Below are 13,146 nucleotides of genomic sequence, written 5' to 3'. Positions count from 1 at the left end.
CTTTTTTCCTTGTATATCTCATTTTTCTTTTAGAGGCTGAATTTTGGAAAATATTTTCCAAAATTGTTCAAACAAAGAGAGAAATGAAGGGCAAGGAAGGCAAAAGAAACGCTGCACTTAGATTCATAGAGTATCAAAACTGAGAGCTTGTCTAATCATTCCATCTCGGAGGAGACTGAGGCTCAGAGAAGTTAAGTGACTTGTCCAGGGACACAGCTAGTAACTGACTTGCTAAGAGGAGGTTTCAGAAGAACTTTTTGATAAGACATGTAGAAACATTATTGAACTTTCTTACAATGATTTTAACCTTAATCCATCCAACCTTTATTAGCTGAATGTGCATTTAATGGGTGCCATGTGCTTAAACTGCTAATTGGAGGAATAAATTACCATCCATAGTATCTTTCCTCAAGATGCTTACAATTGTGCTAGGGAAGCCTGATAACTATTTGAAAATAATAAATGAGCAATGCAGATCAATATATGTCAACATATGTTGTACTGATACAATAACAGAGAAGTTTATGAGTAGTGAGTCTTGATGGGCTGATGAGCCTCTTACATGAATTAGCCTGGGAGGAAACAATAAACAGTGATGGAAGGAAGGCCACCACAGGTGAGATGAAAAGGCGAGTTTACCAGAAAGAAAAGGCATGTTTCCCTGAGGATATTAAAGTGAATAGCCAGGGGTAGAGTGGAAGGAAAAGGAAGGCTAATTTCAGGGAACACTAGACTAACTCATGAGACCTTGACTGCTGGGCCAGAGTGTGGCATAGAGGCTAAGAAGAGTTGTAGGAGTTGTATGCGAAGGGAAGACGAAGTTAACTTTGCAATTGAAGTATGAAACAAGCTGGTTTTGGAAGCTTCTGCAGAGTTATCTCGATCCATCCCTATCAGTAGAACAATGGCAAGCTTTGACTCAAGGAGTTGGAAGTGCCCTTTCCCAATCAAGGAGAGCTTTCAGACCATGCGCACACCTCTCACCGACCTGGTCATGGCCACTCATTGTGGTGTGCTTTTCCGTTTTTCTTCCTCTCCTTTCGTTCCTTCTGGAGACGCTCTAGTTCCGCTTCATACATCATCTCCTGAATCAAGTACTTCTCTCTCCTCATTCGGTCTCTGAGATCTTTTGGGAGGTCTGGGATCAGATATGAAATGAGGTGCTTTATACAAAACACGAGGTGCTAAAAACACAGAGGAGAACACAACAGTCAGGTCTACTTTCCATCAACTGGAAAGAGCTCTGGGGGGTGGTTCAGGAACTTCTTTTGTTCTGGAGTACCTGGAAAGTAGGCTGAGGCCAGGGGAGTTATGTGTTGGCAAAGAGAATCTCAGGGATAGGTGAGGACTGAACTTGGTCTGATGGTACCACACGGGAGTTAGAAAAGGAGATGGAGAAGAAATGGTCAAAAAAATGCAAAGGAGAGTCAGTAGCATGTACACTGTGGAATCAGAAAACCCAGATCTGAATCCCAATTTTGTATCTTTTACTAAAGACCTTTCTGCCTACCTGAGCATAAGTCACTCTGGTCCCAAATTTGCTCATCTATAAATAAAGTATTGTGAAAATTATAGGAAAATGTTTAAAGATGCTCTGTGGATTTCTAAATGCTCTGCTAATCTGGATTGTAAGAATTATCAATGGGCCTAGAGCAATAATCATTCAGGAAGAAACTTTTTTGGGGGGGATGGGGAGGGAGGTAAACTGTTACAAATTCTTTACCTGAAATACTAATACCTGAAACTCTAGAATCACTGTCACTTCTGTTCACCTATATGATGGTGACCACTAAAGTACCAGATGGCAATTTAAAGGTCTTTAGAATTCTAATGTATTAAATAAAGATTAATCATGTCCCAATAACACCATTAAGTATTCTTAGCTTTACTGAAATGTTGGTAAATTTGGTAATTCATGGTAGCATATGATCCTGCCACTTAAGAGGATTTTTTGATATATTTATAGTTTTTTAAAATAAAAATATATTGAAAAGGAAAGTTCTACTTCGTAAACCAAATGACAATTTAATGCAATGCCTTTTCTATTTTGTTTAAAAAATTTTAAGACAATGATGGGTTAAAAGTTTCTTTAAAGAGGGACTCAGCCATTGATAAGTTAATTCCCAGGGAAGAACAGCTTAGTATAGTCCTCTCTTGGAGTAGTTTCAAAGAGGTATAGGAAGCTTCTAGTCCAAACCAAAAGGCAGCCTTGGCTTGCATTAATTTGGCTTTAATATATGTGACAAAAGATAAAATTTCTATGAGTACAGTTATAGAAACACAAACTATTTTTAGCAGCAACTTTCTTAAAAGATGAAAGGAAAATAGATAATATATTTTTATTGATACACAATACATGCGATTACTAGCTAGATTTTGCTTTATAAGTCTATTCTGAGTCTTAGGTCATTAATAGTTATTTGCGTACTTGAACATAAGTAATACACAACCAGAAGCTACCACTTGTAATACCCAGTTCAATGATTTCCAAACTATGGTCCTTGAACACCTGCATCAAGATCATCTTGGAGGGCCTGTGAAAGGCAAACTTCAGACATGATGGATAGAATCTTGGGGTGGGATGAAAAAAACCACAATTTGCCCAGTCATTCTTGTCTCATTCGTTAACAATTAACAACAATGGACTTCCAAATTTTTCTTGGAAAATTCAAAGACTTTAATTAAAGGGAAGAAAAAGAGTTTACACAATATCATTATATCACATCTGGACACAAACAATCACATTGAAAGTTCTCAAAACATATTCATTATTGTAGTTACTTCATTGCGTCAAAGGATATAAAGGAATTGGTTAAAAAAAACTTACCTCAAACACAATGATAAAAGCCAGGCGAGCAGCGAGGACGTGCCAGAACTGCAGTGTGTAGCCGTAGGGCACCAGTGAATGAGGAGGGTCACGGTAGTCTCGGTATCTACAAATGTACGGCACAGTGTTACATTCCAAACTGTGATTGTCCCAACTCCCAAGTCGCTTTCATTCCCACTATGTGGCCCTTATTCATGGGAGAAAAGCTGAGAAAGCCTCTGTATACTACTAGACATCTGTTGTTTTATTTGTCCAGCATTTCTTCTTCTGATAAAAGAATCTCTCTTCCCCTCTGGGGAATCATCTATGTGGGTTGGACAGAGTTTGTCCCCTCCCCTGACCCCGGCTCAGAAGGTAAGCCAGACTGGATCAGTGAGACTCATCACCAGGACTGCTGCTAGGATGATCACTTAGTGAATTATCACTAAGCCCACAGAAAGTTAAAAGCCTAGAGCTGCTGATGGCCATCACAGACTGTGTAGAGAGAGCCTGGTTGAGAATAAAATCAACAAATCAAAACGGCCAGCAGAGAGGCAGGATCTTGAAGACGCTGCTGGAGCCTTGAAATCCAGCCAGGTTTCTGGCTTTCCTACTCTTTCAAGTCATTGTACCATAAAGTCAAGTTTCTTTCCAGAGAATTCCTTATTGCTACCTTAAGGAATTAAACTTCGATGACGCCAGTGCGTTCAGCTGTCATCTGCTTCGCTGCCTGCAGCTGTCTCCAGAATTACTCAGTTCGAAAAGCACACTGGAACCAAGTTTAGGGTGTGCTGGACTAATATGATCTTAGGTAATTCATGAAGCTTCTCTGGACATCAGTTTTCCCTGTCATCAAAATAAGAGTTTTCATCTCACTCTGCTCTAAAATTTGGACTGTCACTTTTTTCTTGTATGATTTTGCAGATGATTGTGGCAAGTGGAGCTCCGCGTTCACGCTCCAGCCTACGCCTGATCCCGCTGGCCTTTTCCATGAGGCAGAGTTTCGAGGGAGGGCCATGCTCAGGTGTCCTTTGTGCCCTGAGTCTCTGTTTCTGGTGCAGTGCTATTTATTTGCATAATGACTGGCTACGTGTTCCCTGGCACTTCTACAAAGAAAACACTTCCCCGTCCTGCTGTAAAAACAGCCAGGAAGCCAAGCTTCAAAGCCAATTAAGTCAAAGTTTTATTTCTCTAATCTTTTAGTTTAGTACCTTCAAGGAAACTAAGGCACCCAGTGGCATTAGTGTTTGGAGGAATTTTTTCGAGTCAGAGTCGTTTTTAGAAAGCAACGCTTCTCATTTCTTGTCTTCAATTTTACATGAGGAAAAAGTGGGATGTTCGCATTTGATTTCAGTTAGTGCATTCTCTAAAACTGCTTTTACTTCTCAGGAAAGGGATGATCAATTGCCTTGCAAACATTTTTCAGGCACCAGATACAGTTAACTCCCGTGAAAAAAGTGTATATACATTTGAAAGAATGATAAGTGAACCTCTTGTAACCCCATTCAAGTTCAGACCTAGAACACGGGGCGAGTGCCTCCCCAGCAATCTCAGACACCCCGAGAGGTACTGCTGCAGCAATCTTCTGCTTTTCTTTATAGTTATACTACTTATTTAAGTGTTCCTAAATAAAATAGTACTTGGTTTCGTATGGTTTGAACTCTATATAAATGGACTCATACTGTATGAGTTATCTGTGATTACATCTTTAATTATCATGCAATTTATTTTTGAGTTCTCAATTCTATTCCATTTTCTATCTGTTCACTCTGACACCACTACACAGATTAATTTCTAGAATTTCATACTGTATCTAACAAATCTCCACCTTGTTCTTCAAAAGTGTCTTAACTATTCTTGAGCATTTGCATTTCCGTATGACATTATTTTGCACAGAACTGGCTTAATCATAATTCTTATAACCTTCTTGGTCTAATCATATTATTGTTTTCTCTAATTTTTACATTTACTTAATACTTATATAATGAACTCTCATAAATCCACCACATGACCCAAGAATTAAAACATGACCAGGAACTTGTATCTACCTACCTTTGTGCTCCTCCATCCCTTTCTCTTGCTTCTCTTATCCTGAATTTCATTTTTATAATTAACACATTTATGTATATGTGAGTATATTCGTGTTTTAATATACTGTATAGCTTTGTCTTTGAAATTTCTAGAAAAGATGTTACACTGTATGTAGTCTTCTGAGGTTTGCTTTTTTTCTCACTATCATGCTACGAAGATTCATCCATGCTGCTGCATGTAGTGTATTTAGTTCCACTGCTATAAAACAGATTCTAGTATGAGTATATGGTTGTTGTTTTATATAGTGTACGTTTAGATTTATACTCACAGGGCTGGTCATTTTCTCTTTCTTTTAACTTCTCTAACCATGTAAGGTCTTGAAAAACAAAGCTCAAGTCTATCCATTTCAGCAAATACCCTCTGGATAAAAGTCCCAAGCCTCTACTACTCTGGGTTCCAACTTTATTTACTATTAAATTTTTGTTCTTGCAATGAGAACTTTTAAGATCTGCTCCTTAGCAACTTTTAAATATGAACACAGTATTATTAACTATAGTTATCGTGCTGTGTGTTAGATCCCCAGGACCTGCTTATTTTATAATGGGAAGTTGGTACATTTTGACTGTCTTCACGCATTTTTCCCACCCCTCCCACACCCAGCGTTTGGTGACTACTAATCTGTTCTCTGAATTTATGAGTCTGGATTTTTCATTTGTTTGGTTTCTAGATTCCATATACAAATGAGATCATATAGTATTTGTTTTTCTCTGACTTATTTCATTTAGCATAATGCCTTCAAGGTTCATCCATATTGTCACAAATGGCAGTATTTCCTTTTATTTTATGGCTGAGTAATATTCCATTGTGTGTATGTATATCACATTTTTTTTTTATCCATTTATCCATCAATGGACACTTATATCAGGTCGTTTCTGTCACAGACATCATAAATAATGCTGCGATAAGCATGGGAGCGCAGATATCTTTTTGCGTTAGTGTTTTTGTTTTTCAGAAAAATACCCAGAAGTAGAACTGCTGGTTCACATGATAGTACTATTTTTAATTTTGTGAGACCCCCCCCCATAGAATTTCCATAGTGGCTGCACCAATTTACATTCCCACCCACAGCACAGAGTTCCCTTTACTCCACATCTTCACTAACACTAAAGTTATTTATCGCCTTTTGATAATAGCCATTCTAACAGGTGTGAGATGATAAGATAGCTCGTTGTGACTTCGATTTGCATTCCTTAGTGATTATTGCTGTTGAGCAACTTTTCATGTACCTACTGGTGTTCTGTATGCTTTTTTTGGAAAAATGTCTATTCAGACCACCTGCCCATTTTTAAACTGAATTTTATTTTTTTTGTTATTGAGTTGTATGAGTTCTTTATATATTTTGGATATTCGCCCCTTAACAGATATATGACTTACAAATAGATTTTCCCCATTTTGTAGGTAGCCTTTTCTTTTTGTTGGTTTCCTTTGCTGTGCAGAAGCTTTTTAGCCTGATGTAGTCCTACTTGTTCATTTTTCCTTTTGTTGCCTCTGCTTTTGGAGTCAGATTAAAGAAATCATCACTAAGACCAAGGTCAAAGAGCTTACCAGCTATGTTTACTTTTAGGAGTTTATACTGACTTCGTATCTGCAACTTTACTGAATTTGTTTTTTAGTTCTAACAGTTTTTTGTAGCCTTTAGGGTTTTCTACATGTAATGTCATCTGCAAATAGTGACAATTTTACTTTTTCCTTTCTGGTTTATATGCCTTTATTTCTTTTTCATGCCTAATTGCTCTAGCTAGGTCTTCCAGTACTGTGATGAATTAAAGCGGCAACTTCCTTGTCTTGTTTCTGATCTTAGAGGAAAAGCTTTCAGCTTTTCACCACTGAGTATGACATGAGCTGTAGGCTTGTCTGGTAACCATAAGCAAAAATCTATAGTAGATACACAATACGAAGAGAAAGGAATCTGAGCATGTCACTAAAGAGAGTCATCAAGCCACAAAGGAAGAGAGCAAGAAAAGGAAGAGAGAACTACAAAACACCCAGAGAACAATGAGCAAAATGGCAATAGGCACGCATTTATCAATGACTACTTTGAATTTAAGTTGACTAAACTCTCCCATCAAAAGACAGTGGCCAAATGGTTAAAAAATAAGACCCATCTAAATGCTTGTGGTTACCATAAGGCTTACGTATAACGACTTGTATTTATAGCAGTCTATTTTAAGCTGATAACAACTTAAGTTGGATCGCATTCTAAAGCTCTACATTTTTACGATCCTGCCATGTTTTATGTATTTGATGTCACAATTTAATCTTTATCTTATGTATCCCTTCATTGTAATTATAATTACTTTTACTACCTTTGTCTTAACCTTCTACTAGCTTAATAAGTGATTCCACTACCTTTTCTGTATATTTACCTTTACCAGTGAGATTTATAGTTTCGGTTGTTTTCTTATTACTAATTAGCATCCTTTAGTTTCAGCTTAAAGACGTTCTTTTAACATTTCTGGTAAGGCTGCTCTGGACATGATGAGCTCCTTCAGCTTTGCTTGTCTGGAAAACTCTTTCTCTCTCCTTCAGTTCTGAAGGTCAGCTTTGCCAGGAAGAGTATTCTTGGTGGAGGCTTTTTTTCTTTCAGTACATTGAATATATTGTGTTATTCCCTTCTGGCCTACAAAGGTTCTGTTGAAAAATTTCTTGAGTCTTATTAGGTTTCCTTTGTGTGTATGTAACAATTTTTTTTTTCTTTTAATATTCCCTTTTTGTCTTTAATTTTCGATACTTTTATAATACCTTGCTGCGGGTCACTTTGACTTTTTATTTGTAACTCTCCGGTCTTCCTGGATCTGGATGTCAGGGTTCCAGCCCCAGAGATTATGTTTTAGTTGGTCTGGGTCACAGCCTGGTTAAGAGAGTTCAAAATTTTCCAGGAGATTTTAATGCATATTAAGGTGAAGAACTGCTTTAAACCAACTCAGTCAGCAAGGGCTAACTGAGTCAAACTGCCACAAGGCAGAGCCAGCCCATCTTGGGCTAAGAGTGCCACGCTCACCTGCAGTACTTGAGAGGGGTCCCCGAGAACTCACTGCCATCGGACTCAGGCTCAGATCGATTCTCAAAGTCAGAAATTCGAAACACAGACAAGCTGGCATTCACATAGCCAACCATGCACCTAAAAGAGAAAGCAGATTCTATAATCAGAACTCTGATCACCTCTGCATCTGATTCAGTAAAGGCTCTATTTCCTAGAATTTCTTACAGTTTTAAGTACTTTTAGCTGGTCTTGCCTCGTTACAAGCATTCAATTTAGAATACACTGAAAAACCCTGGGTTTGTTTAATCAGGAACAAGTTATTTCTTTTGTTCTAGTCCTTTTTGTGTGGAATCATCATACAGAAAATCACTACCCCAATCAATGCTTCAGTGAAACAGGTGAAATACAGCATTGCATAACCAGCATAAATAATTGGTAAGTCCCTGCTTCTCTCACTGATTACATAGACATAGAGAGATGATACATACACACCTATAGACCCCTTCATTAGTGAATATCTATGCTGTCATAATGCCCTGAATATGACTGGTGTGAACATGGTGCCCCTTCTCCAACTCACATCCCACGGGTGCAGTCATAATAGACAATATTCCCGGAATGTATCATACGTTTCATGTCTCTGCACGGGATGTATTTTCTGTTAAGATTCCCTACTCATTTCTTTAAAAGTGGAAATAGTGCTCACCCTTCAATGGCCAATTAAAATGCCACATCTTCTGGGAAGATGTCTTAATCCTTCATTTAGAAGACTCATTTCCTCCTCTCTACAGTGTCACTATATTAACTTCACAATCACCACACAACTCGTACCACATACATGTCTACATACATGTATGTATTGCCCTTTGGACTGCAGTTTTTGTTTTTGTTTTTTGAAGCAGAGAAAGTGTCCTAGATACTTTTTGTATCTTAAGACCTAGGACAGTCTCTTCAGTGTAGTGAATTCAATTGCTTTGACTGGAGGAAAACTAAAGTACAAGAGATTCCATCAAGGTCTCGAGAATGGACCAGGAATAAAACTATTGCCTGGATCCCCAGGGATTATACGATCCTTGAGAATGTGGCTTTCATTCTATACCAAGGGTCAGTGTATTACAATACTAAATGCTTAGGGCTTTGGGTTCAAATTGTAAGCCCGCTACTTCCTAGGCATGTAATCTTGGAATATTATGTACCTTCTTTAAGTCACAAAAGTCCCCACCTCATAGGGTCATTGTGGGGATTAAATGACATGATGTATACAAACTAAGTGATATAGTGTTTAGCCTATAGCAAGATTGTAATAAATATGAGTGGCTTTTATTCATTTTATTTATTTCTGGCACCTAACAGAAGGCTGTTAATAATTATTGAATGAATGAATTATAGTCTTCAGACTTCATTACCTGGTGTGATTATCCCAAGTTGCTGAACACCAAACCAAAATAATGACATGAACACAGTTCTGAGAGCACATGGGTTTTATGTGTTGTCTTGCTCAAGACAAATCACTGGTTTTATCATGGCCTTAAAAAAAAAAATGAACCAAGTGGAAGGACTATTTATCAAGTCACTCACAGGTGAAACAAATAGTGAGCGTGTAACATGCCTTAATCCAAATGGCAGCAGGCCTGCCCTACTACTTACAATGGTGATTTGGAATTATGTCTCCCTCATCTATGCACTGCCTAGAGCATGACATGGAAACACATTAGTGCCCTGATGATGATTAGCTGCCACAGAGAGGGAGACAGTTTTTGTGAAATACGAAAAAAGTAGCAGTCTTCTTAGGAGCAGTGGAAAGGGAAAGCTGCAAAAAACAGGCCCAGCACTGACGTGAAATAGTCACACCCCTACTGCACGCATTTCTCACAATGCGCTGAGCTTTATTGAGACTGAAGCTGTGGTCTAATGGCTACTCTTCACGCAGTTGAAAAAATCTAAATTAATGAAATGCCTGTTTCATGGATGGCACACCCTACCCTCAAAATACAGAGGATACATCTTCAAATCATTTATTAAGCATTTTCATATTATAAGTCCGAGTTGAATATGTCTCTTTAGTGGATGTATACTCCTGGATACAAAGCATTACACGTGGACCGAACACATATAATCACAGTTATCAGCTGTGAAGTCTTCTTTCCATATAGTTTCCATAATACGGAAGGAGCTAATACTGAACTGTCTAGGCGTTGCTCTAATTCTTTTCGTTATAACAGAATTTTAGCTTACCAATATCAAATAGTTGAGATGGTCATCAATTCAAGAAAATTAGATTCCCCCCATTTTGCCATGTGACGCTCAGCCAAATAGAAATCGTGTGTCACTGCAGCAGCAGATCCCATGTCTATCACTCATTTTGTTGGCAGGAGATCTACATACTGTCACTGTGCCACACCGCCCCGTCTCGTAAAGACAACACTACACTGATAATCAGGGAGAAGTGAGAGGTATGGAGGAAAAATGTATCAGACAAAGGAAGGGTTTCCCATAAATATAAAATAATGAAGTCGGTTTTCTTATGGGACTGGTAGATGGCCTCTGAAGGCATTTCCAAGAAAGGAGATGCAGAAAATGTCTTATGTAAAGGTAGCATTGTTTGAAATAGGATATATATCTCTTCTAAGTAACTTGGGAGAAGGTCACATTTAAATGTGAGAATTCTGGTTTAAAAATCATTACTTTCGAATCCTTTACTGAAGGCGGAAAAGGATAAACTAGTGATCATTACAATCAGTTTCAAGACAAAGAACAGAACCAGAAGTTAACTTCTGAATTTATAGATTACAGATAAAACTCACTGTATGTAGAGCGTCTTTGGATTTTGGTACTAAATTTTCTTTTGATGTTTTAGACATTGTGACTCAAACAGCATGGGGATAGGAACCAAAAGGTGAAAGAGCCAGGGGAAATAAGGTCAGCTTTATGCATTAAAGTCAAATAGGCTTTATAGCTAATAAATGACTCTTTATAGATTAATTTATAGAAACATTCATTTATAGGTGGTATATTAGGCTAATGAAGGCAGAAGAAAGTTGACTCCTCACTCGTTGCAATAAAAATGTCACATGAAAAAGGAAGATCTCTAACAAGGTTTATTTTTAAAAATCTAACTGCAAATTATTATGGTATTTAATTGCTTTATAGTTTGTATAAATATTTATAGTTCATTAAGTAAATATTTGTGGTTCATTCTGTGAAAACTTGAACATTGTGTCCTTGATCAATTCTTTAATTCCTTATAATATCACTACAGGAAAATCAGTTTTAATTTATATCACTAAATCAAGTATATACCTCATAATAATTCTAAAGCCTGCATTTATCCTTAGAGAATGTTCCAAAACTTTATCCCATGTCTACTTGATAACAAAGCAATTAGTTTACTGCATTCAGTGGGTGACGGTGGTGGTGAGGAAATCATATTAGTTATTTATGCTCTCTGGAAAAATTTTTCACTTAAGTTTAAATTTTTTTATTTTTCAATTATAGTTTACAAACAATATTTTATTAGTTTTAGGCATACAATACAGTGGTTAGACATTTATATAACTTACAGAGTGACCACTCTAATATGTCTAGTACCCATCTGACACCATGCATAGTTATTAAAATATTATTGCCTATGTTCTCTTTGCCGTACTTTAGATCCTCATGACCATTTTGTAACGGGAAATTTGTATATCTTAATTTCTTTCATCTTTTCTGCCCATCCTCCCAATCCCCTCTCATCTGGTAATCATTAATTCTCTGTATCTATGACTTCGTTTGTTCTGTTTTTTAGATTTCACATATGTGAAATCATATGAATTTTTTTCCTGACTTTTTTCACTTAGCATAATGTCTGGATCCATCCATGTTGTCACAAATGGCAAGATTTCATTCTTTTTTATGGCTGAGTAATATTCCACTGCATATATGTACCACCTCTTTATACATTTATTTATTGATGGACACTTAGGTTGCTTCTATATCTTGGCTATTGTAAATAATGCTGCAATAAACATAGGAGTGCAGATATCTTTTCAAAATTAGTACTTTGAATTTCTTCAGGTAAATACACAAAGGTGGGATTGCTGCGCTTTATAGTAGTTCTGTTTAATTTTTTGAGGAACCTCTATACTTTTTTCCATAGTGGCTGCACCAATTTGCAATCCTACCAATAGTGCATGGGAATTCCTTTTTCTCCACAACTTCACCAACACTTGCTTGTTGATTTATTGAAGGTAGCCATTCTGACAGGTGTGAGGTGGTCTCATCATGTTTTAATTTGCATTTCCCTGATTAGTGCTATTGAGAATCTTTTCATAAGTCTATTGGCCATCCGTATATCCTCTTTGGAGGAATGTCTATTCAGGGCCTCTGCCTAATTTTTAAAAATCAGATTGTTTGTTTTTGATGTTAAGCTGTATGAGTTCCTTGTAAATTTTGAATTTTGGATATTGACTCCTTATCGAATGTATCACTGGTAAATATCGTCTCTCATTTGGTAGATGGTCTTTTCCCTTTGTTGATGGTTTCCTTCACTGTGCGAAAACTCCAGTCTGATATAGTTGCACTTACATGTGTACTGATATGATCGCACAATTTTTATCCTTTATTTTACATAGTATATCACATTAATTGATTTGCAGATATTGAATCAGCCTTGCATACCAGAAATAAATTCCATTTGATTATGGTATATAATCTTTTAAAGGTTTGCTGAATTTGATTTGCTAATATTTTGTTGAGGATTTTTGCATCTATGTTCATCAGGTGTATTGGCCTTTTTTTTTTTTTTTTTTTTTTTTTTTGTATTGTCTTTATCTGGTTTGGTATCAGGTAATGCTGGTCTTGTAAAGTGAGTTTGGGAGACTTTTATTTATTTTTTTGCAGTAGGTAGATATTCTTCTTTGAATGTTTGGTAAAATTTGATCATGAAGCCATCTGGTCCAGGGCTTTTGTTTTATTACTGAAATGATTTTGTTAATAGTTATTGGTTTATTCAGATTTTCTGTTTTTCCTGATCCAGTCTTGGAAGATTGCATGTTTCCAGAAATTTACCCATTTCTTCCATGTTGTCCAATTTGTTGGCACTAATTATTCATAGTATTTCCTGATAATTCTTAGGTTTTCTATGGTGTTTGTTGTCATCTCTTTTTCATTTCCTATTTTTACTTGGCTCTTTTTTTTTTTTTTTAATTGAATCTGGCTAATAGTTTATCAATTTTGTTTGTTTTCAAAAACCACCTTTTGGTTTCAAACTATTTCATTTGTTTCC

The 13,146-nt window shown here is 36.8% G+C and overlaps 1 protein-coding gene across 11 annotated transcripts in view; it reads right to left on the bottom strand.

The window, feature by feature from the left end:
• ANO4 (anoctamin 4) overlaps positions 1-13,146 on the bottom strand; it is a 322,241-nt gene that overhangs the window by 1,813 nt on the left and 307,282 nt on the right. For all 11 annotated transcript variants that reach the window (XM_036237351.1, XM_036237354.1, XM_036237349.1 and 8 more), the window contains 3 exons: positions 7,899-8,018; positions 2,828-2,933; positions 989-1,184 (listed from right to left, as the gene is read on the bottom strand). In XM_036237351.1, coding sequence (XP_036093244.1) covers positions 993-1,184; positions 2,828-2,933; positions 7,899-8,018 — 418 coding nt within the window. In that variant the 3' untranslated portion in view covers positions 989-992. The remainder of the gene's footprint in view (positions 1-988; positions 1,185-2,827; positions 2,934-7,898; positions 8,019-13,146) is intronic.

This window comes from Rousettus aegyptiacus, unplaced genomic scaffold (genome assembly GCF_014176215.1).
Source record: "Rousettus aegyptiacus isolate mRouAeg1 unplaced genomic scaffold, mRouAeg1.p scaffold_m13_p_2, whole genome shotgun sequence".
NCBI lineage: Eukaryota > Metazoa > Chordata > Mammalia > Chiroptera > Pteropodidae > Rousettus > Rousettus aegyptiacus.
The sequence above is the reverse complement of the archived record's forward strand: the minus strand, read 5'-3'. Positions and strand labels throughout refer to the sequence as shown.